General features: G+C 48.1%; 1 protein-coding gene across 5 annotated transcripts in view; it reads left to right on the forward strand.

The window, feature by feature from the left end:
• Nucleotides 1-26,315, forward strand: part of STAB2 (stabilin 2) — a 138,711-nt gene that overhangs the window by 28,808 nt on the left and 83,588 nt on the right. For all 5 annotated transcript variants that reach the window (XR_012006020.1, XM_072773381.1, XM_072773379.1 and 2 more), the window contains exons 7-19: nucleotides 871-996; nucleotides 1,809-2,005; nucleotides 3,802-3,935; nucleotides 9,659-9,792; nucleotides 11,358-11,440; nucleotides 12,993-13,142; nucleotides 14,546-14,689; nucleotides 15,213-15,269; nucleotides 15,423-15,548; nucleotides 20,005-20,058; nucleotides 20,354-20,434; nucleotides 23,088-23,240; nucleotides 26,077-26,139. Coding sequence is in view for 4 of the 5 variants with exons in the window: in XM_072773381.1 (XP_072629482.1) it covers nucleotides 871-996; nucleotides 1,809-2,005; nucleotides 3,802-3,935; nucleotides 9,659-9,792; nucleotides 11,358-11,440; nucleotides 12,993-13,142; nucleotides 14,546-14,689; nucleotides 15,213-15,269; nucleotides 15,423-15,548; nucleotides 20,005-20,058; nucleotides 20,354-20,434; nucleotides 23,088-23,240; nucleotides 26,077-26,139 (1,502 nt within the window). In the remaining variant the exon portion in view is untranslated. The remainder of the gene's footprint in view (nucleotides 1-870; nucleotides 997-1,808; nucleotides 2,006-3,801; nucleotides 3,936-9,658; nucleotides 9,793-11,357; nucleotides 11,441-12,992; nucleotides 13,143-14,545; nucleotides 14,690-15,212; nucleotides 15,270-15,422; nucleotides 15,549-20,004; nucleotides 20,059-20,353; nucleotides 20,435-23,087; nucleotides 23,241-26,076; nucleotides 26,140-26,315) is intronic.

Consider the following 26,315-nt stretch of genomic DNA (forward strand, 5'->3'; position numbering starts at 1 on the left):
TTCTCCACCATTTAGTGACCAAGGCGTGCCCTTTTCCAGTGACATCTGGATCTCGGTCCTGGAGAGAGGAGGGCTCTACCTTGGGAATTTACTTCAACCCTAAGGGAATGGTTGCTTTTTATATACCCACTATTCCTTCATTCTTTAGCATTCTTTTGAACTTTCATGGATTTTCTGCTGATAACTATGCTAAAACATTCCCTGTTCAAATAGATATATGGTTTCTGACTCCTGACTGGACCCTAACTAATACATTGCCTATTATTAAAAAACAAACAAACAAAAACCTTAGGTTCCCTAAGATTGGGGCTCCTCTGCTGCATACATACACTGCTCTGCATTGTTCCAGGGGACTTGGGGCTGGAAGAGCTTGTGCAACACTGCCACCACTCTGGCTAGTACTCTTGATATGAATAGTAAACTGTCTTTCACTTCTGAACCAAGGGTCTCATAACTTCTACCAGCATCTGTGGAACTTAGCTTTGCACATTGGATCATATGCCAGATTCCTTATAATTCTTGACAACTATCGTGCTTCCCTATATGATGAAGTACTACGTAGTTATTAGAGATTAAAATGGATCTTTAAGTACCTCCCTAGTATACTGTTAAATTAAAAATCAAGTTGCTAAATATCTTCATAGGTTTCCATTTTGTTTTTAAAAATCATCTAAATAAATTTATAAGTGAAGGTAGAACAAGATTCAGAAAAAGGGTTTGTTTTTACTTCACACATTCTGTGTTTTTTGAATTGTCCACAGTGAGTCTTTCTTAATTACTTTTTTTCATCACAAAGAACACTGCGTTGGTTGAGATTTTTAGAATCAGTTATTCTACTAACGTGGGTATCTCAACCATCTACTTTTGCAGCCATCCCTGAATGTGCAGACCTGCTCTGCCCAGAAAATTCCAGATGCTCACCTTCCAGCCAAGATGAAACGAAACTGGAATGCAAATGCCTTCCCAATTACCAAGGCGATGGCCACTACTGCAAGCGTGAGTCGATTTTAGATCCTGCTCGTTCATTAATTGAGTCTTTTAAGTTACTCAACAGAAAAAAAAGCAAAACCTCACAACCTCCGTAAGATTAACCCAATGGCACTTTTATCTCTCTCTGTGTTGAGTGAAATACATCTAACAAGTGCTGAGCACCTGCTCATCCACGATAGCCTTTCACTAAATGGCAGTCTCTCCTTGTATCATCAAAGCACATAAATAGATTTTCACACATAGTTTTATATAATTGTACCAATGTTAGCATAAATGGAGTCTGTCCGTCTTTCTTTCCTTCTTTTTTCCCTTTCCTGTCCATGCTCATTTGCTTTGTGAGAGATTGTGTTGTGTATTGTTTATGAGCATGAATGCTGGTGGCAGACTGCCAGCATTCAGATCCCAGATCTACTTATTACTAGATACATGACCTTGGACAAATTCTTTAACTTGCCTGTGCCTCTGTTTTCCTATCTATCAAATGTGAATAATAATGGCTCCTACTCTAGAGAGTTGTTGTAAGGAGTAACTGAGTTAGTGTATGGCAAATGCTTGGACCGGGCCAGTACATACAAATACTACAAGCATTAGTACTTTCTTTCAGGCTATTTTATATTTAAATACACACAGAACATGGCATAGCAATATATCAACACAGTATTTGTAGTTACAATCTCTGACAGCCTTATACAAATCTGTTCCACAGGAGGGGGGCACCAGGTGGGTAAGATGAACTGTTTCTTACTCTCTCCCTCTCTTAAAATTATCAAATTACCTGTGAATTTTGATGAGCTCTTATCCTGTCATTGTCTTTCAAGCCATCAATCCATGTTTACAAGCAGTCTGCCACCCTCACGCACGTTGCACGTACCTGGGACCGAATAGGCACAGTTGCACATGCCAAGAAGGCTACCATGGGGATGGCCAGGTGTGCTTACCAGTAGACCACTGCCAGACTAACTACGGAAACTGCTCTACAGAGTCTACAGTGTGCATATATGACGGGCCTGGACAGGTGAGCACGTGATGCAAAGAACTAGGGTGTCTAGAAGTAGGACAGGCCACCAAAGGTACGACTGTGCCATAGGTAGCATTTGTCTGCCAGGTTCTCCTACTTGGCCCTTTCAATACTCAATTTGGGCTTCCTCTCCAGGTAGACCTGCCTCTGCTCAGGGGTAACCTCACTCTGTCCCCTCCCCAATCCATCCTCTGAATTCATACTTTCCCAGATCCCCAGGAAAAACTTAACTGTCCTACCTCCTCTTGTGCTCTGGTCCTCAATGGTGATGGGCAACATATTTAGATTATATTAACAAATTAGGGACAGCCCGGGTGGCTCAGTGGTTTAGTACCACCTTCAGCCCAGGGTGTGATCCTGGAGCCCCGGGATCAAGTCCCATGTCAGGCTCCCGGCATGGATCCTGCTTCCCCCTCTGCCTGTGTCTTTGCCTCTGTGTGTGTGTGTGTGTCTCTCATGAATAAATAAATAAAATCTTTAAAAAAAAATAGATTAGCAAATTCACTGTTAAACAAGTCTTAGGTGAATATGCCATTGACTTTCACCTGCAATCCTCCATTCTCTCTCATCTTTTCAAAGTCATAGAGGACTCTTGGAACCAAAAATATTCTGTCCCAAAGAGATGAGCACTGACAAAATGTTGGGCAGCCCCAACAGAGAGTAGGGAGCAGTGAGGATATTCTGGGGTGAGACCTTGTCCCTCTAATTCATATCATAACCTTGATGAGTAAAAAGCAGCCAGGTCCAGAGACTTTTCTCAGGAATCTAGTTGAAAAAGCCTTTTCACTGATACCTCACCCATCCATCAACTATTTAACAGAAGCCCACTGTGTCCATAACTGCACATCAAGCTCAGTGGAGGAAATCTATCTGTACAGAAGGATATTGCTGCCCAGGTGGAAGGAAAGGCTTCAGCAGAGTCATTTGTTCCCGACAATCCGATCACTCCATGGCAATGCTCATGGAGTTCTCTGCAGAGAATCTGCCCAATCTTATCTTCTGGGGGAAAAAAATGTATATCACATGCCATTTCTGTTATCAATATCTGAGGTGGGTTTGGAAAGAAATGCAAGGAGCTGAGCCTCCATCCTCAAAATGAGGACCCTTATGGGAAAAGCCACATTACACTCTGAGCCAAGTTCCCAGGACATTGGGAGTGAGATTAAAAATAAACTTTGTCTCCAAAAATTGATCCAAGGCAAATTTTTAAGTCTTAGAAGCCCATCATTCGCACAGACGCAAGGCACTCATTATTCCCAATATTCCAGAGCAGAGTTCCTCAACGTTGGAATTACTAGCATTTGGGACTGGATAACCCTTTGTGGTGGGGGCTGTCCCATGCATTGCAGGATGTATAGCAGCACCCCCAGCCTCTGGTGACAAACCCTCCACCCTCTGTTGTGACAATCAGAAATTTCTCTAGACATTGCCAATGTACCTTAGGTTGAGACTCCTAACTGAAAACCACTCTTCTAAAGCAATAATATTTCCCATATGAACCTCAGTCTCCACTCACCGGTAGACAATCTAAAACCAGGTATTATGGAACCAGAAAGGCCCAGCATTAGGAAACAAGAAAGCCAAAAAGGTAAACTTAACAACCAAGGTATAATTTCCCAATGAGCAAAATATATAGACCTGACTCCCAATTCTGAAAACTTAGACAAATTTTTCATTTAAGCCCACACTTTGGACCTGCCAGTTTTTATGGCAAAATACAAACGAATTAGAGAAGGATGTCAGCCTCCATGACTAATAAGAGCCCTTTGTTTTTCTCTCCTGGTCTCCTGAAGTCTCACTGTGAGTGTAAGGAACATTACCACAATTACATGCCTGGAGTGGGGTGCAGCATGGCCGATGTCTGTGAGTCTAAGAACCCCTGTCACAGGAATGCTAACTGCAGTACCATCGCACCGGGCCAACCCAAGTAAGTCTGTTCAGCTCCACACCGTCTTAACATGTGGTGGCCAGTCAATGCTATAAGTTCCCTGAAAGGTAGGAAATGTGTCTGTCTTGATTCCACCTCCTCCCCCACCTAGCACCATGCAAGAAGTATGGTAGATACCAAGTAAATCTTTCTTTAATCACTGAATCATTCAACAATTGTTTCCTTTATAATGACCCTTAAAATGTGCTGACACACGGACCTGGCCTGATAACTTGGTGGTAAGTGGTCAGAGCGTGGGTGAAGGAAACCACTGTCGCCAGGAAAACACTTGTCTGCTGTGATGACAGGCATTTGACCTTGAACATGTATGCCTGCTTCCTCATTCATGAAATATTGCTTGCTGGTGGTGCCAAACAAGACTGGGGAAGGTGAACTAACAGCAGTGCTGTTTCCTGGACTCCAGGTTTTAAGAGAAGGGACTTACCGAGAGTAAAAATATTTGTGTGAAAACTCCTGAGGCAAAAGCAGCTTGTGAGGTGGTAAGAAGGTGGCGTTTGGAAGTGAAAGACCTAGGTTTGAGTCTCAGTGCTGGCAGCTACCAGGTGAATGACCTTGGGAAAGTGACACTGTCTCTCCGGTCTCAGTTTCCTCCATGTATGACATGAGCACGGTGGTGTTTACTATGTTGTGAACATTACATGAGAGAATGTTCTAGAAACGACTATGCAGCTATATTATGTTTAGTGGGTGGACTGGAGCTAGAACTCCAGTATTTGACTTCCAGACAGAGGTGCTACCTCTGTGTCACTTTCTGTTCTCATTGTCATTGGCATCTGTGAAGGACTCTTTGCTGCTGTGACCTCAAAGCCATAGCAGACATCGACCTATGGAACTACTAACGGTTTCTGTGTCTGCAGAGCCCCTTTCTATATTCTTCGAAGCTTATACTTTTTATACTCAAGTCTTGAATGGGTGGATCTGCCCAGACAGGTTTCACGATTGTTGTGTTTTATCCAGGCAAATAAGTAGATCTGTACTCACTGTGGGTAGAGTCAAGAGCGCTCAGGTGTCAGACACCTGGGTCAAGTCCCAGCTCTGCCATTTGCCTTAACCTCTCTGGGTTGTGTTTCCACTCTCATGAGAGGAGAACTGTACTTTTCACTAGGCCTGTGATGAGGATTCCAGAGAATATGTTCACCAGCCTCTGAGCAGAACCTGGCGTGTAGACAGCACTCCACACATGTGAGCGCACACGCCAACATACCACAGTCATACATGCAGGCACGTAGGCACCCACACATATGCGTGGACAGCTCACAGACTTTTTACCATCCTCTCAGAAAGTCTGAGTACAGTGCTTTAAACACTTGCCCTCCTTTGTATTTGAAAGGATAAAATCAGAAATGAAACTGGAAGGAACATCAGAATAATTTAAGCGGCATTAAAGCTTGTGTTTAGAACGTCGGTGGGGCCACCAGTGGATTTTTAGGAGGAGATGTATCACTCACGAACCTCCTTGGCCCTCTTCCCCCCAAAAGATGGACAGTCTGGGAAGGCTGCAAAGAAGACAGAGCTAAAGACTGGCTACATTACACGGAGTAAATATGGGTCTAATATCACTAACTTAGTTCAGGTAATTTAGTTACCTTGGATAAAGATTCATTCTGCTTATGCCTCTTCAATATGGCAAAGCTTCTAAGCAGAATATTCAAAATCATACAGCGTTAGTCATAGATGTCCACCCAATAAAGAACAAGGTTAAATGTGGGCCCTCTTGCTCATCACTGGGGAGACCTTGGACAGGCCAAGTAACTTTTCCTTCGCCTGACAAATCTGCTAGAGACCTAGAATATCTCCCTGGGAAGAGTGAAGCCGATACATACATGCATCCTTTTAGACTATAAGCTCCATGTTGATGATTACTAAGAAAAATAAATAGCTTCCGGCCCGGCCCGGGCACTGAATTTTAAAGGGCCCTCTTCTAGCCCTACACTAGGTCCACCAGGACAAAGGGTCAAAGGAGTAAGGGACATGATCTCCTAGGGCCCGAGCCCCCCTTATAGACCACACTCAGGTACCTCTGCGTGCATGCTTCCAAACCAGCTCCTAGGACCCGCACAAGCTCTTCCTGGTACCATCCTCCCCAGGGTATGGCTAAGAGCTGGTTGTTGGCGGGGGTATGGGTGAACAATCCCATTCCACCACTCTCACAGACACCCCTTTGGCTAGAGTTCCACCCAACTACTGTTCTTGAAACACACCATTAGGTTCCCAGCTTCATACACTTGTGCGTGCTAGTCCCCTTGCAGAGACATTGCCCTCCTCACCTCCCCTAAGCCAGGCTAGATGATCCTTCACTGTTCATCACTTCTTGACCTTTGGGGTAAGATCGAGTGATCATTCACTGTTCAGTTCAAGTGTCTCTATCTCTAGGATGTCTTCCCTGGCCCTCGATCACCCTGAACTGTGAAGAGTACACAGCACAGTGGTGATGAGCTCAGGCACTGCCATCGACAGGCTGTGTGGTCTTGAGTGAGATACCTAATCTCTTTGTCCCTCTGTTTCCTCACCTAAAATGTGGCTAATAACAGAACCTACCTCATAGCATTGTTGTATCAGGTAAGATACCAAGGTGAGGCCCGTGCAGAGGTGACTGGAATAGCAGCTATCAATAGAGGCTGGCTATCAGTCTCACCGATCTCCATTCCCAGTTGCGATGGAAGGTCCTTGGGGGTCCCGCCCTCCTCATCTTTAGTGCAACAGCTCCTGTCACTGATTAAAACAATGACATGAGTGACGCTTTGGAGGAACAAATGAATCAGTGAAGGACTGAAATGAACAAGCAAACAAGGGAAGGAAACAACCAGTCAGTCCTTTGGGACACCCTATAATTTCTAGATCTCAGCCAGCACTCCACGTAAGTAATTCCATTGCATGACTTATAAAATGCCAGTGGCTTATGGGTATTTTCAGAGCTGCAAGACAGCAAGAGGCCTTCGCTCCTAATAAAGAAGCAACTTGATTGCAAGGAACATGCCACAGCCACTGAAAGCATTGAAGTCAGGCACCCCATCTCGTGAAATCTCAGATTCTGGACCAAGATTTTAAACAACAGTGAAAAGTGTTTATATCCCACACATTCCATTCGGTGCTGTGACCGTTAAAACAATTCTCCTGACACTCCTAGACCAGCCAAGCCACTGTACGCAGAACAGACTATTGGCCTCACCACAGCTTAGGGAAGTTTTAGAGAGAAACGTACTTGGCAGTTTGTTCAAGCTTCTTCTTGCTATTATCAGCTGTCTTGAAATGACATTCCTGTAATTTAGCACAAGGACTATTGTGTCACCCTAGGAGGTACCAGTCTCCCTGTGGGCTTCGCAAATTCACTGTCCTGGAGTACAGCACCTGCGGAGGAAGCTGGTGCTTGGGTAGGAAACTGTTATTTGACCATGTTGAGTACATGTAACAGTGAAACCACTGTTTCACATTAGTGGTTCCTCCAACTCTATCGACACTTGGGGTCTGGAGGACCTGTCGTTGTGGAGGATGCCCCGTGCATTGTAGGGCACTCAAAGCATCCTTGGCCTCCAGCCGTCGGATACCAGCAGGACTTTTATCTCAGTTATGACAACCAAAAATATCTCTGGACGTTCTCAAGTGTCTCCCGGGCACTCTGGTTGCTCTATAAAAATTCCAGAGTCTCAATCAGTAAATAATCTGCCCATCACCCATCCAACCAGGAGACTCACATGTGTCCCAGAATTATTTTAAGTGGTCCTTTCTCCTAGAACCTGTCCCATATTTCTCTGGGCACAAGTGCTCACTTCCCCCTCTGTGCCCCATAGCATCCTATTCAATCTTCCCTCGTGGTCCTTCTCTGGAACTCCGCTGTGTTTAGGGACTTGCCCTGCTGTATCCTGGCTCCTTCACAGGATGGGTGGCTCCATTTTTCCAATCTCACCAACACTGTCACCATCATTGTCATAGTCATCACCATCTACCAAGTACGGAGCTCTTCCTACATGTCAGTCACTGTGCCAGCTGTCCTTGGTGCATCATCTCCTCCGTTGACAACCCTAAAGGTGTTAGTAAACCCATTTCACAGATGAGGGAGCTGAGACTTCAGGAAGTCAAGTGGCTTTATTTTGTTGCTAAAAATTGTTTGTTTTCAGGCCCATCTTCAGCATGTGAGATACTAACAGGGCCAGACATCTGTTATCATCACCTTTGTAGCCTCCTTCCTAGCAAGCTCCCTAGAATTAAGTAGATACTTGGCAAATAAGCAGTTCGACAATTAGGCATCATCCCAAGTGCTGGATATAATGAGGAGTGAGTGGGATGCAGGTCGTAGGCGAGCTTCCCATCCAGCAGAGGAGATACACCTCAGGCAGAGAGGGCTGTGGAGGAGGAGGTGCCCCCAGGCTGCTCCGATCAGGGAGAGTCAGGAGGCCAGTGATACTCCTTAGAGCAGATCATGCCTGAGCCATGAGGCGAGGCCAAGAGAACATAGCCGGCAGGGCACATGGCCTGAGAAAGACATCACAGTCTTAAAAATTTGCTGAAATTTGCAACATGCAGCAGGAAGGAGACACAGGCAAGTCCCCCAGGCGTCTTATGGGCCAGACCCTCTTCCACGGGTGAACAGAGTCCACGTCGTTTCAAGCTCCAGGGTGCCAGATTTCCCTTCTGGAGAGACCCCTCAGAGGGTTGTGTGAAGGACTGATTTGAGGGGAGGGAAGGGAGGGTGGAAAGGCTGGTGAGGAAGTCAACACAGCCATCTGGGCAGGGGTAATAAAACCCTGAAATAGTTGTTCAGCAAACTTGCTGAAAATAAGTCTGTTTGCCATGGGACCGTTTTTGGAGACACGACTGGACTTGTGAGTGTGTAACCGTCCTTTGGAAGCCTCTCCCCGACGTGAGTCACACCTGTGGGATGGACAATGGTGGCCTCCCTGCACCTCTCACCTTGCCACGGCCCCCCGCCTTGTGTCAGGTTCCTCACTAACCCCAGGACCCTGATGAACGTCTCCTTCCTAAGCACCAAGCACCTTGCCGGCTTCGTCGGTGGCCAGCAAACCTCAGTGACGTAGCAGGGCTGTCCGGAGCCAGCCCCTTCCTGAGCCCGGGAAGCCGATGATTAAATTTTCGGGATTGTGCAAGCTGGCTAATAGCCGACCGCATTTGAGACAGGCCAAGGTGCAGTGTGACCCGCGGGGACAGACCGGGCTCCAACCTGACTCTGCCCAGCACTGGCTCTTAAGTGCGCGCCGGCCCAGCCTGCTAGCACACCTTTACACTTTGTCCTTGACTCTTAGTCTTTTATGAAACTGTTGTATAAAACTGTGGTAAATTTCATTGTTTATGTGTTTATTGCAATTTGAGTGCCAGTTATCTTTCAACCATTCAGCAGGCACCTGCTTAAACCACGCTCTGCGCTAGATCTCAGCACTAACGCAGGGCATAAACATGTGCAGGGCAGCCCCGGTGGCGCAGCGGCTTAGCGCCGCCTGGGGCCCGGGGTGTGATCCTGGAGACCCTGGATCCAGGCTCTCTGCATAGTGCCTGCTTCTCCCTCTGCCTGTGTCTCTGCCTCTCTCTCTCTCTCTGCATCTCTATGAATAAATAAATAAAATCTTAAAAAACAAAAAACATGTGCACAGCCCTCGCTCTTTCTCTGATCTCTAACAGGGAGTTGGTCTGGAGGCTCTCCTTACTCAATGGCTCTAACCCCTGAGGCTGTGTTTTCACCTTCCCCGTAGATGCACTTGCCAGAAGGGTTACGTGGGTGACGGCTCAACTTGTTACGGAAACATCATGGAGCAACTGAGGGAATTAAACACTGAACCCAAAGGAAAATGGCAAGGAAGGTTGACCTCTTTCATCTCACTCCTGGGTACGCGGCTACAGGTGTTGATGGACACGTAAAGGGCAATCATCTTGCAGCCAAGGCACCTGCAAGGCACAATCTTTCAGAAAGGGACAGGGGAGGCATCTATTGTAATTGGGCCCCTAGGGAGGCATCATGCAGGCCAGAGGGAAAAAACAGGCAGCTCTTTCCAAGGAGACAAGGAGGTAGTGCCAAGAGGTCTGGCAGTGCAACAGGTGGTAGGCAGAATGCTGAGGACAGAGTCCTGGGGTCACTGGAGATGAACAAGTCTGCAGTAACAATGTGATAGGGCAGCTACTGATGTGAGGATGGAGACCATTCTCTTTCCCTGGACCTTATGGGTCCTCCAGATGTGAAGCAAGGTTGGCAGTAATAAGGGAACAGAGAGTCACTAAAACCTGGGGCTGTATCCATGGTCCACAGTGGGTGCCAGGGAATTTGGAGAACAGGTGGTGTGATCTTCTCACATGTTCCTGGTGTTTAGCATTGTTGCCCCACCCCCTCCCCAGCCACAAATTGTCTGCAGTGACACCAGCCCCTCAGGCAGGGTGACAATCTAAAATGCCTTCATCTTTTCCAAATGCCCTCCAGGGGCCATTACCTAACACCCCCTTGAGAATGAACTATTACATTTGATTGCCCCATTGGACAAGACTTTCAATAAGATACAAATCTGTCCAATCAACAGAAAGTAAAACACAGACTTGACCAATCAACAGAAGCCTTAAAATGTTAATACCAAGAATTCACCAGTCACCAAAAAATGATTTCCCAGAAAGAGCACAAACAGAGGATAGATCAGTGCCACCTTGTTGGCATAGGTCTTCCCACCCAGACTGCACACGTATCCTCCTCTTGCCCAGGCATCTTCCAGGGAGTCAAGTACTTGTGACTTGCTTCTGGCTTCTTACAGCCTCCCTCTGAGGCCTCAGACTATCAGATGACAGCAGGCAGGGGTGACAGTGTCCTTTGCAGAGTATGCCCTCGAGCATTTCCCTGGACAAAGCCCCATCACCTTCCACCCACTTATGAAGTGCTGGTCCACGTTGTCTGCTATGTGACAGCCCAGAGCCCACCCTGCTGTCCCAGCTTCTCCAGCAGGATGGAAACAGCTCCCGCTACGTAACTTGCAGAGCATCATGCAAAATGACAAGATGGGGTCCTTTGTTCAAAAATTATTAAACATTTCACGGCGGCAACAGCAGAGAATTACATCAAGCATGAGGATCTTCTGAGCTGGCCCTGGATGGAACAGGCCTGTGTCTCCACTCACTGTGATGACAAACAGCCCAGAAAGTCAGGCACGGGTCAGGGACCTGCCAGGATTGTCTGAGGATTTTGTCACATGACCCTCACAGAAGGTGTCATCCCAGGGTCTCCTTGAAGCCAAACCATAGTTCTGTAGAACCTCTGGGGCCGTGGCATCATGATGCCTTTTGCTTTCTTGGAGCTTCCCGGGTTACAAGAGCCACACATACCAGTTAGAATAGATAAGCTCATTGCTTGATTTACTCTTCATATGCCGCTGACTCACTTGGTGTTTTCCTTCTTTACATATTTCTATTCCCAAGACAAAACCTATGCCTGGCCGCTAACTAACCTGGGACCCTTCACTGTGCTCTTGCCCACAGACAAGGGACTGAAAGGATTCAATGTAAGTATTTAAAATAAAGTGGTAAACCCACAACAAAATTAAATCTACTGATGATAAGGATGGTGATTTGGGGCGAGGGAGTGGGGGTAAGTAAACGTTTAGTAAAATATGACACCCTGACCACATGTACACTGATTGGAAGACATGTACTTGCATGTCCAGCTTTCTAGAGGGCCCACCAGTGTCCCCTTCCAATCAAGACCCCTTCAAGGGTAACGACTGAGGGATCTTAAGTATCATCACATGATAAATAGAATTTGCATAACGTAAAACTGCTTACTTCCTGCAAGAAGAATTAACCTAACATATAAGCTACATATTCATTCCTTTAAAATCATAATATATGATGGAATCCCTGGGTGGCTCCATTGGTTAAGCGTCCAACTCTTGATCTTGGCTTAGGTCTTGATCTCAGAGTTGTGAGTTCTGGTCCCACACTGGATTCCATGCTAGGTATGGTGCCTACTTAAGAAAAAGTCATCATAAATGATGACCGTGGTAGAGGAAAGTAGGAGAACACTGTGGTCTTCTACATGAGCAGCTGCTCTCTGAAGTAATATCATGCAGTGGGAATGAAATCCATGATGCCTGGAGGAGGCATCCTATCATGACGGTGTCAATACAGCTGTTACATTTGCTTTAACAGAGATAATGGACATGCTGATGTGCATAAAAGTGGTTTATCTTAATCCAAGATATTTTGTGATGATAATTTTTTGCTGCATTGAATAAAAACCCAGGAAGTGCCAGACCCTTCACCCTAATATCCACCACTGTCAGACAATCTGAGATGAATCAGCCATTAAACTTCAGAAGTAGCCTCATGCCCCTCCTACTGGGGAAGAAAACTTACGAATAGGGAATGTCTCTGCACGAGGCACTTTGCATGTGGTCTCTTGTTTAATATATAGATTATTCACACAGAATTAATAAAAAGTATCTGTTGAATGATTGCTGACAAAATTTAATACTGACAAAATGTAGAGTTGGTCCAGTGGATTTCAAAAATCCTAATTTTCCTGTTAAAAGCTTTATGGATCTAGTTTGCACTGTCTTTTTTTTTTTTTTTTGCACTGTCTTTTTCAAATTTAAATTCAGTTAGCCAACATACAGTACATCATTAGTTTCAGATGTAGTTTTCAATAATTGATCAGCTGCATCTAACAGCCAGGGCTCATCCCATCACGTGCCCTCCTCAGTGCCAGTCAGTCACCCAGTTACCCCGTCCCCCCACCCACCTCCCCTTCTGCAACTCTGAGTTTGCACTTTCTTTTCACATAACTTCTTGTTTCTTTCCCATCTGCTCTGTGGGCTCAAGATGATTCCTGAGTGCCTACACCTTCCTTACTGCTGGTGGTCTAGGAGGACACGGAACACCACCTCCCACTCTCTAGATGGCACTGCCCCCAAAGTCACCTGTGTCTGAGAAAGCCCAAGCCCGAATTCGGGTACCCTGGCATTGATGTCTCTGAGTGGCCAGTGCATGCCCCATAGCCTCACTTTGTCCTTTAAACACCAATGGAGACTGAGAGAACTGGCTCTTTTTCCTTAGGTAGAAGATCTCTTGGTGGATAAGAAGGCTGCTCAGTACTTTGTGAAACTCCACATAATTGCTGGGCAGATGAGCACCGAGCGTATGAATAACACAGACACTTTCTACACCCTGACTGGGAAGTCAGGAGAAATCTTCGATGGCGATAAGGTGAGGATCTCTCTGATTTTCACTCCCAGAAAAGAAGTGTCTGCTGAGCCAGTGCCCACAGAATCTCTGTCTGTGTTTGGCCCCATGGAGGTTACAAGGAACTTCCTTCCTTATTCCTTGTTTGCCAAAGCACTTCCCTATGAGGGAAGAAGCCGAGAGCAACACCAGGAGGGATCTGGCAGGAGAGGAGGATTGTGGAGACAGGGTTATAAAATGCTGGGCTTTGCTGTGGTTTGAATTCATCTTTAAGGGCACATCATTCAGGTGTCAGCAGGAAGGAGAAGCTGTGCAGTGTTTCCTGGAAGCGCCGGCACAAAGCCAGATCAGCATCCCTCTTATAAAAGGAAATGGATTATGTTTGTTTTAGGTTGCTGGAGCTTATCCATCTTCTGCAAACCTAGCACTCCTTCTCCCCTATGCCATGAGTCCTGTTCTGTTGTTTATGTAAAACTACCCTTCCCCCTTCTCACAAATAACTTTTCCTGTCACTTTACTGAGCAAAAGAGGATGTGATTAATAGAACATGCATGTGCGGGTTATGACCTATATTGTTGCATTTCACCAACTATCAACAGTTGATAGGTTATTGAGCACTTAATCTATGCAAAGTACTGACATAAACCTTCATTTATGTTGTATAAGACTGGCAACAACCTCATAAAGGAGATTTTTCAAGTGGGAAAACCAAGAGATCATGAGTAAGGGCCAGAGGCAAGATTCAAATGCAGATCTCCTTGCCTGATTCATTAACCAGTGTGTTGTACTGTGTGTGTAAGGATGGATGGATGGACGGATGGGTGGATGGACAGATGGACAGATGAGTGGATGGATGGATGGATGGATGGATGGACGGTGGACAGATGGATGATGGATGATGGACAGAGATATCTAGATAGATGGATGAAAATGTAGCTTCTTTTCTCACAAGGACATTCTTTCACTCATTCATTCATTCACCCATTCATTCACTCATTCAATACATATTTATTGTCTATAGCTTGTAAGAGCCACATGAAAGGAAGAAGGAATTAGCTTCAGTCATTTATGCAACAAAAATTTTTTATTCTGTGCCTTGGCTATAAAACACACTAAAGTAGGTGATAAGTTTACAGTAAATTGAATCGTTTTGCCCTTTTCACCCTTGCAGGCTATTGGGGGAGACTTATGATTCCTTATTCACATTTAGCAATCACTGGTAGTCATCAGTGGTTTCACACATTATCTCATTTGATCTTAATGAAAGACCTGTGAAATCAAACAAGAAAGTGCCAAGTTTCCTATTTGAGATTAAGTGATTTATCCAAGATCATATAGCCAATAGATGACAGCCAAGGACTCAAGACTTCTAATCCAGTACTCCTTCAAGGATACCACATGAATTTTATTTTTTCTTGGTGTTTTAGGACAATCAAATAAAGCTTAAACTCAGTGGAGGCAAAAAGAAGGTAAAAATTATACAGGGGGACATAGTTGCTTCCAATGGGCTCCTGCACATCCTTGACAGAGCCATGGACCAGATGGCACCCACATTTGAGAGCAACACTGAGGTGAGACATTTCCCAAATCCATCTTTCTTTGTTCCCGGGAGAGTCATATCAAAGAAGAAAATGCATGCCAGCACTATGTGGTTGTCCTTCTTGTGCTCTAGGACCCTAACCATGGGGAAAATAGGATAATTTCTGTTTTCAGTGGAAACTTCTGCCAACAGAAAGAAAAACATACAACAGGTGCATGAAAGATCTCAATTTTATGACCTCTTTCATGGCCACATATGATGATTCAGTCTAGTATCCATTTGTCGTGAAAAGTTCTCTCTTGTGCTTTATGGGGGAGGGCAGTCCTCACTGCAATAGAAATTTATTTCTTTTGACTCATTTGATTATGGCCAAAGGCTACCTCAGAATACACAGATCTAAACCACTTTTTCAATAACAACAGGAAGCATTTCTATAATGTGTTGTGGTTGACTTGGTTCTTTTCTATCCACATTTACCCATAAACTCTGTCACAAACCTTTTAATGTTGGGGTGTCTATTTCCTAAACTGCCTGTTTCTTTTTGTGATTTTTAGCAAACCATAATGACAATGCTGCAACTAAAATACAGCAAGTTCAGATCTTTGTTAGAGGTATGTACTTTTCATGAGCTTCTGGAACATGGTTTTATGTCCAGTCTTTTATATAATGAGCAGAGGTGTCAATGATAAATATTTGCCAAGGAATGACTTGAAGTATTTGTCAGAGATAGGTTGCAGATATAAACTTTCATTTCTCAAATGCAGGAAACCAATGTGGGACGTGTCTTAGAAGAAGATGGGGCTGGCACACCATACACCATTTTTGTTCCAAGTAATGAAGCCTTGGACAATATGAAGGATGGCACTCTTGATTACCTCCTTTCTCCAGAGGTATGGTATTCTACATACTCTGATGGCATCGTGTCAGCATTGCTGCCTCAGCCTATGCCCATACAGACTTTTTGCAAACTAGAGATGTTCATGTATCACCATCTACCCTCTAGCAACCGAGGCAGACATCATTAATCAATCACAGTCCTCTGGAACCATGGATGTGGCTCCAATATCCTGGACAGAGTTCCAAGTAGCCAGTCAGACTGAGCACAGGAAATAAAATCTATTTGCTGCCCTAGTTCTACATGATTAGTTTGATTTTTCCTGGCTCTTCTAGTATATCTCAGTGGCAAAATCAATATTTTGATTTCCCTACTCCAAAACTACCGAGAAGATGAATTCCAAACTAAACCACCCTGGGACAGGTCTAGGCTAAATGTAAAAGGCACAAATCTTGGGGGGACCTGAGTGGCTCAGTGGGTTAAGTGTCTGACTTGACCTCAACACAGGTCTTGATCTCAGGGTCGTGAGTTCAAGCCTCATGTTGGGCTCCATGTTAGACATGGAACCCTCTTTAAAAAAAAGAAAAAGGAATAAATGTTATTTTTAGATGCCCCAGACATTGCTTTCTATTGCATTCACCTCTCTTCACAATAACCCTCCACCCCTATTTACCATAAGACTTCAATTCTTTCACATTCTCATCTAGAAAGGAGATTTTTCTCCTTCACACAAGAGCGTAAATGACTGGCACCATTTAAAGTGTTTCCTCTCCCAGAAATAACAGCCTGAAGCTGAAGGGAAGAGTGACTAATTATGGAATTTCATTCATTAGAATGTGAGGTGATGGAATTCTAGGAAGGGCCATAGCTTTCCTCCAGTGCCCTAAAATCATGCCACCATCCTGGCAACGGGGCAAGACTACTCACAACCTCATGTAGATCAGCTCATTGCACAAAATGAGGGGCCCGGATCTTTTAGGGCAGAGATTCCTAAATTTCAGCGTACTTAGAAATCGCCCTTGGAGCCTGTTATGTAGGTGGCTCACAAACCATTCCCCAAGCGTTCTGATTTAATGGCACCTCCATGAGATCTAGAAATAGACATTTGGGGAAAGTACCAACTTTTTAACTCAGGTGACCCAGGCCACACTGTTTCTGGAACCCTGAGACTCATTGCATGTATGGCTTAGAGATGCACAGGGCTACAAACCTCTCTAGAATACTTTCGGGCATCTACAAGGACATCTTGCTTTCAGAAAATTTTGGATTAAAAAACGTGTGGATCCAAAAGATAAATCAGAAGGTAATCTCTCACACTGCAAGCAGATGTTCACCACGTGAAAGGATTCACTATGGGTTTCTGCTTGAACTGTTGGATTTCCCAGTGTCTTCAAGATAGAGCACTGTTGTAAAACTATGTATGATTCACATGCACATTTTCTGAAACAACATTGCAGAAAAACTGGTGTAGCTCTCTTTGAAACACAAATTCACACTGAATTTTAAAGCAAAAAATAATAATAATAAAATAATAATAATACTAATAATACTCCCCTGGGAGATTATTAAAATCCAGAGATTATATGGCTTCACTGAGTCCATAGCTTCTACTTTAATACAGGTTTTTAAAAATAATATTAAAGGCGTTCTCAGACAGCTAACCAGCTACACCTAGAATTAAAGCAAAATCTTTTCATTCGAATAGAAAAACAGCAACCTCCCTGCTTTTCTGTCAAGCACCTTTGCTCAGAAAGCTCTCGTCTTTGTCTTCCTTCCTAACTCCTTGGAGCTGTGGCTGGAGCAGCTTGCTTGGGCTATGGGGAGGAGACTATGTAGTCTTCCCAGCCCCCTCCAGGGAGAGCGCCTTGCAGCCTGACACTGACCTAGGGCGGGAGCACTTCTACAGCAGAAGCTGGCCTGTGTGGAGCTCGGAGCTCGGGGCTCCCTTGGCTCCACAGAGAACAGATGTGCCGCTGCCGCTGGCTCCCCATCTCCTTGCTCCCAGAGGCAGCATCCTTCTGCCCTCAAAGGTTATAAACACTGCAAGTTTCCTGGTTCTGAGTCAACAGTCTCCTTCCACATTGGTTTCTAGGTGAGGAATAGGATGATCTTTTCCGCTTTATTCTCAGGTCCAGAGCCTGTTGAGTTAAAGCTTCTCAACCTCTTGGAAGGTCTTTGTCTCTCCAGACATTTGAATAGCACGCTTCAGCTTTATTTCAGGGATGAAATCCAGCAGGAGACAGAAAAGGCCCCATCAGCTCTGCTGATGAAATGGAAAATAAATAGATTTCATTAGAGGAGCGGCTTCTGATTCTGATCTTCGAATGCCACATTTCCTTCCCAGCATATCTTTTTGCTTTGGGGAGAACTGAAGCAAAAAGTCCAGGAACTATGCTGCCCCCACAGAGACCACAGCTACTGATAAGCAGCCCCAGTTAATGATTTGTCACCGAACCAGGCGAAACAAAAGCAAAGGGAAGGAGAGACTGACCCCACCAGCTCATGAGATGAAGGGAGGTGACACCGTGGAGTCCGGGCTCATAGGAGCAATGTGGTAGAAAAACTCTATGACCTGGCATCAAAGGGCTGGGTTTTTGTTTTTTTGTTTTTTTGTTTTTTACCTAAAACGTCAGGGAGGGGGCAGATGTCTTCATGAGAGAGAGGCTCTGCTACAAACAGCAGCTCCTGGAAACGCACCCTGTTTAGCTGAGCCACCTGGACTGACTCCTAACCGAACGATGGCCCTCGTGGCCCACGGCCACACGAGGCAACAGGCACACACGATGGCAGGGATGATGCCCAGCAGCTCCTCGGCCCTTTTCTTTCTCCTGCTTCATGTGAAAAAAAGGATCCAACGCCAGTTAATTCTGGGGCTCTGGAAGTGAATGATCCAGTCGGTAACGTCCTCCCTATAGAATCAGAGGATCAGAAGGGTCCCACTACTCTTTATTCTGCAGGTGAAACCAGGGCCTGGAGGGAGCCATGTGGCATGCTCAGGGTGACAGAGTCCCAATCAGGACGGCAAGGTCAAGCTCACTGCTTTTCCTAGGACCCCTTCCCCCCTTTTAACTTATTGGCACAAGTGTTTGCACAGGGCCCGCCATATGCCACACACTTTATGGCCTGGCAGCCCATTCATACACCAGGCAGATCTGGCCCTTGCCTCCCGAGGGTGTGCAGTCCCTTTGGGCTGGCATCACCCATCGGTCCCCACTTTTTCTCACCCCTTCCACCACTGAACATCCAAACTTGTAGTAGCACTGCCTCTGCCGGCGAGTGCTCACATGTGGGAACCGTGAAGCAGCTGCGAGGGGAAGACAAGAGCCAGACACCAAGGAACAGAGCTAGGGCTGCAGGAAGTGTCACATCCAGGGCTGGTCCCCAGGGTCCCATGTCAACATTCTTACTGCTAACCCTGCCTGGCTCACGGTGCTGTGGGCTGGTAGTTGTGGGGACCACACAATGCATCACCCAGAGGGAATGCAGTTGCCAACATACAGGGAGGAAAGCAGGGTGGCCACAGACAAGCCAGGACATGTGGTCACTTCACGGCCTGGGGACCTAGACCCAGTGCGCAGGGCCTGTTCTCCACAGGGCCGCTGGCTGCTGGAGCTTGCCCCTGGGGTAGTCAGCCTTGGGGAGGCTCCTGCAATCCTGACTGTGATCCTCCTCCCAGCCTCACCCGTGCGTCCACCAGTGTGCCACTTAAGAAGCAGAACTCCAGTGTCAGGAAGCCTGTGCCCCCGGCTCTGACTGCAGGGAGTCTGCAGGCCAACCGCAGCAGACCCCACAGCTGCTGTGCCCCACAGAAAGGTCCCCTGCGCCCCTCACCTCTGCGGGCTCCCCCCCAGGCCACCCCTGTGGGGATGGCTCCCCCTGCCGAGAGTATCAAGACCCATTTCCTCCACCTGCCGCAAACACTTCTGGGGCATAAGAGACCCTGGGCAGGGCTTTGGAGGAGCGCTGACCATGTACCATGCAGGTGCAGAGGGGAGGTGTCTGCCCAGCTGTTCCTAGAAGGGTGGGGCATTCCCAAATTACCAGGATGTGGTCCGACACACAGACATTCACTTATGGAGGAAGTGAAATGGGATCATAAGCTAAGGCTGCCTTAGCAATTCCAGAATGTGGCTTCAGACCTTCTAAGAGATGATGGAATTGAGGGTGGACATCTTAGGCTTATCCCCTAGGTTAGCTTGGTGAGCTCATGTAGCTAAAACTCGCCGTTGTCACACGTAAAATGAGTCGATAGCAGTCCTTCCCCCCACAAGGCTTTTAAGAAAATCAAATAAAACGTGCGCAGAGTGCTTCCAGAGTGGCTGCTGCCACAGCACAGGAATGGGGTGAAGCTCGGCTCCTCGGTGTTGGGGTCCTTTCACCCTGCTCTCCCAGTGAGGACACTAGGGGTCATTTATTTTTATTGATTATGTGTCCAGAGTAACTAGAGTCCCACAAAAGGGGAGAGCAGTACTTCCTACAGGGACTAAAGAAGTATTTTGATTGTTTTGCAGGGATCCCGGAAGCTTCTGGAACTCGTCAGATACCACATTATCCCACTTACTCAGGTTGGCCCCACTTTCCTGCCCTATTTTCCCTGTTGTCCGTGTATCTGACTTAGTCTCACATTCTGTTATTACAGCGCCAGAAAACACGTGACAGTGGTTCTTTACTTGTAGCTCTGGGCCTAAGGGTGGGGAATAATGAGCCCATTATCAAGGGGACCCTCGAAGCCACAAAACTGGTGAAACCAGGGCTCCCATTATTTATTTCCTGGACTTCCGGACTATTGTTTCCAATGAGACCTTCACAAAAGCAGGGCTCATGCCTCGCTCAAAATGTGTTGTTCTCTTCTCTTTGCAGCTTGAGGTGGCGACCCTCATTCTGGCCCCACACATTAGGAGCCTGGCCAACCAGTTCATCCAGTTCAACACCACAAGCAATGTAGGTGTCACAACTCACATGCATTTCTGCTCTGCTTGTCGCTATTGGCCTACCTCTACCCTAACTCACAGGCTTGTGTCTTTAGGATCACTGCATTTATTTGTTATTTTTTTCACTTCACTATTGTGTTTATTTGCTGACCAAGTGCCCGTGTGAGACCCAGAACTAGATGCCAAGGATAAAGCAGTGAGGAATACAGGCTTACACTGCAGCCAGGAAAACACACTTTAAACAGCTTAGTAATGATCTCATGATTTTGTTACGATTATAAGAAGTGTCATTTTAATTATGGTGAGAGTTTACAATAGGAGGAAGCTGCAAATGTCTGGGTGTCTAGAGGTCCTCGAGACGGGGGAAGCAATGCTTTAGGCAAGCTTCAAAGGGTGAGTACAGGCAACCTGGGCAGAGATGAGTAGAAGAAAGATCCAAGCAGCAGGGAGACTGTGCAGAGGCCCTGCGGTGGAAAGGAACATGACTCACTTAAGAGACTCAGTGAGCTGATCCCCTGGTCTAATACCAGCACAAGGCTGTGAGGACACAGATTATGACTCCTGTTAATCCACTGGTGCTGGTGGTGGAGGTGGTGGCGGTGGAGGTGGAGGTGGTGGAGGTAGAAGAGGTGGTGGAGGTGGAGGAGGTGGTAGAGGTGGAGGTGGAGGTGGTGGTAGTGGAGGTGGTGGAGGTGGAGGTGGTGGTAGTGGAGGTGGTGGAGGTGGTGGAGGTGGTGGTGGAGGTGGTGGAGGTGATGGAGGTGAAGGAGGTGGAGGAGGAGGAGCTGGAGGTGGTGGAGGTGGAGGAGGTGGTGGAGGTGGAGAAGGTGGTGGAGGTGGAGAAGGTGGTGGAGGTGGTGGAGGTGGTAGAGGAGGTGGAGGAGGTGGAGGAGGTGGAGGTGGAGGAGGTGGAGGAGGTGGAGGAGGTGGTGGAGGTGGTGGAAGTGGAGAAGTTGGTGGAGGTGGAGGAGGTAGAAGAGGTTGTGGAGGTGGTGGAGGTGGAGGAGGTGGTGGAGGTGGTGGAGGTGGAGAAGGTGGTGGAGGTAGTGGAGGTGTTGGAGGTTGAGGAGGAGGTGGCGGTGGTAGAGGTGGTGGAGGTGGAGGAGGAGGAGGAGGTGGTGGAGGTGGTAGAGGTGGAGGTGGAGGAGGTGGTGGAGTGGTGGAGGTGGTGGAGGTGGAGGAGGAGGTGGCAGTGGTGGAGGTGGTGGAGGTGGAGGAGGAGGTGGCAGTGGTGGAGGTGATGGAGGTGGAGGAGGAGGTGGCAGTGGTGGAGGTGGTGGAGGAGGAGGTGGAGGTGGTAGAGGTGGAGATAGTGGAGGTGGAGGTGGTGGAAGAAGTGGAGGAGGTAGAGGAGGTGGAGAAGGTGGAGAAGGTGGAGGTGGAGGAGGTGGTGGAGGAGGTGGTGGTGGAGGTGGTGGAGGTGGAGGAGGTGGTGGAGGAGGTGGTGGAGGTGGTGGAAGTGGAGAAGGTGGTGGAGGTGGAGGAGGTGGAGGTGGTGGAGGTGGAGGAGGAGGTAGAGGTGGAGGTGATGGAGGTGGTGGAGCAGAGAACAGCTGAGCAAAGGCCTGAAGGACATGGAAACACAGGCAAGCAGCAAGAATATCTGGGGGAAAGAGCATTCCAGAGAGAGAGTGAGCGAGAGAGCGCAAGGACAGACACAGGAGGAAGCTGTGCCTGTGCAGGAACAGCCAGATCAGGGCGCCTGAAGAGGGGGTGAAGGAAGAGCAGTAGGGGCAGTCAGGGCAGTGGGAAGAGGGGGAGGAGTGCAGTCAGGTCCCACTCGGGCCTGAGGATTTCCTCTGGATGAGAGGGAAGGGGCGGGATATGGAGCAGCGAGGTGACGTGATGGGCATCGGTCCCTCGTCCCTCGGGGGAAGCTGGCTGGGAGCTGGCGCATTGACGCAGGGAATGATGGCGACTCCGACCCGGGCTCCAGGGCCGTGGGGACGGCAGCTGCCTCCGAAGGGAGCTCCCAGGGAGTCTGGGCTGGGACGGGCTAGAGGAAGACGTCCCGAGCCCGGGAGCCACGGGGCCGGGTCGCGGTCAGCGCCGCAGGACAGGCGAGCAGGGAAGCGGGTGGGCCTCCTCGCCAGGCGGTTCACGTCCTCCGCTCCGCTAGAGCAGGGCTCCCGGGGTCCCCGTCGGCGCAGCCCCAGTGCCGAGAAAGTGGAGCCTAACACGCAGTTGGTAGGTGCGGCCACACGCACCCCGTGGCCGCGCTCCTGGATCCCCATGGAGCCGGCGGTTAGGCCCCGCGAGGCCGGCCTGCAAGCACCATGTCTGCAGAAGCATCTGGGCCCTGGCTCGTTTAAGATCCGTCTCTCCCTGGGGGCGGCCGGGCTCCATCGGTCAAGCCTCCGACTCTTGGTCTCAGCTCAGGTCAGGGTCTCAGGGTCCTGGGATCAAGCCCTGAGTCATGCTCCCTGCTGAGCCTGCAGCCTGCTTGGGATTCTCTCTCTCCCTCCGTCCTTCCCCCATCCTCCGCAACACCCACCCCCTCAAATCAATCAATCAATCAATCTTAAAAAAAAAAAAAGTTCATCTTTCCATATCAGCCAGGCCCTTCTCAGAGCAACAGTCTGAGGGGTGGCCAGTGCTCGGAGGGGCCTGGGATGGCTGCTGTCCTGCAGGCTGGGGCAAAGGATGTCATTGCTTCCTCCCAGGGCCAGATCCTGGCGAATGATGTGGCCGTGGAAGACACCGAGGTCATTGCCCAAAACGGCCGCATCTACACCCTGAGCGGTGTCCTCGTTCCTCCCTCCATCATGCCCATTCTGCCCCACCGATGTGATGAAAGCAAGAGAGAGATGAAGCTGGTAAGGAAACAGGGAACACAAGGAGGGGGCCCCGGGACAGGCCATACTCCTCCTCTCTCGGTTCTGAGGGACCTGGAGAGCAGAGTTACACCATGGGAGCCTTGCACCAAGCAGCTCCTGTCTCCACCAAGGGGCGAGGCCAGGGGCCTGAGGTACTACCTTGAAAAATATGCATGAGGCTCCTGGGAGGAATGTTCCATGATGATCCACCACCCCACCCCACCCCGGTTCTGCTGGCTCCTTGGAGCTGCCCAAACAGACCCCCACAAACTAAGAGGCTTCAAGCAACAGAAATGTATTCCCCCAAGGTTCTGGAGGCAGCGGCCTGAGATCAAGGCCGGAGCTGGCCGGGCTCCCTCTGACGGTGCTGGGAGGTTTCCTTCCTCCCCAATCCCAGCCTCTGATGCTGGGACCGTCCTGGGCTCCTAACTGCATCATTCCAATCTCTGCCTGTGTTCACATGGCTTCCCTCCCCATGTGGGTCATTGTGTGGCCCTCTCACTTCTTCGCAGACACCAGTCATCAGACTAAGAACCCACCTACCCTAGCACGGCCTCACCTTAACGAGTTACACTGGCAAAGACTTAATCAAGGGAACGTGAACTCGGAGGGGCATGCTACTGCACTCCGCTACAGCGCAAGGGTAGCGTATCACCTGGGCCACCCCACCCCAAGCCCACAGCTATGCTCCCAGAAACTTAAAATAGGCTTTCTTCGCAGGTGGGTGCTCTGGCCTCGCCAATCAACCGTCATTCTGTATTTCTTTTCAAAAAGCAAACTTCCTGTTTGCCTCTGAGCTTGGGTACCTTCTCATGGCCTTTCCCGTTCCCATAGCAACATACTTGGCTGAGCTGGTTTTATTATTCAAAGCACCCCGAGTTCCAGCACCAGTGGACATGTGATCCTTCGGTTCCCATGGAAACCATACCACCAAAGTTGCCGCAGGAACAGGCCTGGCTCTTTCTTTTCAGGACATTTCAATAATACTTCAATGATCGTTATCAAAATATCCTTGGAATATGGGCACTGAACAAGGAATAACGGCCTCATTTGATAGGTTTCGTTTATTGATCCCTCCTCTCACCTCTTACTGTGAAGGCTGGAAATAGGGAGTTGAGCACCTGGCATGGGACTGTGGCCAGTTCCTCTGATGCTTTAGGATATTGGGCCCGTACGTCCTCCATGCCAGTCGTATATCATCTGGAGGATGAGATTCAATTCTGAGCACCCCTTTTTAAGAGAGGCAGAAATTCGGTCACTTTCCCAGCCAGTCCCTGGCACTGATTTCTGTTTGGTTCATTCTTTGAAAAAACAAGTTCTGGCAGGTATGTCAAGTGGCATGGGCTGGGGTGAAGTTCAGCACAGGCCAGAGGAGAATAGTCCCATCTCCCATTCCAAAGGTGAAAGGTTTTGGAAAACAGGGTCTCTTGACTTTAGAGCTTCCCCACCCCACACAGGCACCCCTCAAGGTCAAGGACGGAAGTCTGTGGAGGGACAAGGGCAGCCCTAACTGCCTGACTTGTTGCACAGTTGGTCTGTTCCAGGTTGCTCAAAGATGGTTCTCCAGATTCCCAAAGAATCAAGAAGTGGGTTTGAGCTGCAACCCAAAAGATCTTTGCTTTATTAGAGAAAAAAAGCATCCCAACACCTGCCTTAGGACAGAGTCGTCTTTTACTATTTTCTCTGGGCTTAAAGTTAAATCTATCTGCTCTGCATGACTTGGGATGGTTTTGTTGGGTCTGTTAAAGGTACAAATGCATTCTCTGCAAAGCACCTGGGGCCAGCACAAAGTGGGAGCAGCTGGCATTGTCTAAAAGTCTCAGTTTTTACCAGCCTGAACCCATATCTGCCTTTAGTTTTGTATGTTTGGATTTTAGAGATTTAATTAATAATCTGCTGTACAAGTTAGGGTCCCTGCAGGAAACAGAGGTTACCCTCATGGTTCAAATGAAGATATTTTAAAGAAGATGCTACTACAGCGGGGTGGGCAGGGCTAGGAAGACAAATCAGTTATGCTGGGGCATCTAAGGAGAAGTGATGGCGGGAACTCCCTTTGCCCGCTGGGACCAGAGAGGTGAGGAGGAAGGGGTAGGACATACCGGAAGCCCGTGAGAGCTGGAAGAATGGAAGCAGTGCCCCCCATCAGGAGCTACAGTGGCAGTGCCCACACGGAGATGTGGGGAAGAAATACCTGGATCTTCCCTCCTCCTACCCACCAGGATCCTGCTGGCATCTCGCGTTGGCAAGAACAACAAGATGCTGGCAGGGGAGGCTGAGCAAGCATTCTTCGAGGTCTACCTGCTGGAGCACAGAGCCCAAACAGGGAAGGTCAGAAAATCAATCTGGAGAGTTTGGAGGCATTCACCCCCTTCTTGCTCCTAAATTCAAATGAAACAATAGTCTGGGGGGGTGGTGGCTGGAAGGCAGAGATTCAATGCTGCTGTACTGCTGCTGAGCTAACTGGAGAACAGGGTGCAAGTGCGTGACCAGGGCTAACGCTTCCTCTCCAGCACAGGCAGATGACCACGATGCTTCCTCAGGGCCAGGTGCCTCTACATGACAAATTGTCAGAAACCTCAGGCCGGCAGACAATCTGATGGAGGGGGGTGGCAGAGGGGGGCTGCTGTGAGCAAGCTCACTTAAACAAGGACCCTCCAACAATGACCCCGGCTTTCCTCCTTCTCCCTGTGAAGGCATCAGTAGGGAGAGCACAGAGACACCAGGAGGGTCCCATGAGGGGGCCCCAACCCCTTGGCAAGAAGGACACATGGGACCAGATAGGGAATCCCCATTCCCTCCCAGAGAGGCCTGCACTGATCCTTGTCTTTCCCTCCAGGGCACCTGTGTGAGCTGCTCCCTGGTGTACTGGAGCAAATGTCCTGCTAACGCTGAGCCCACAGTGAGTAGAACAGTCTCGGGAAACCACCTGTCACCCGAGCACCCCACTGCTATTGTTTCTCATCTTATCTAAATTTCTTCTTAAGATCTTAATTCCAAATGGGATAACTTCAGATTAGACTTTAGCCCACTGTACAGGGAGGGTCAGGAGCGTCCTGTAGAGAGGAGGGGAGAGAG

Source organism: Canis lupus, chromosome 13 (assembly GCF_048164855.1).
Source record: "Canis lupus baileyi chromosome 13, mCanLup2.hap1, whole genome shotgun sequence".
Taxonomy (NCBI): Eukaryota; Metazoa; Chordata; class Mammalia; order Carnivora; family Canidae; genus Canis; species Canis lupus.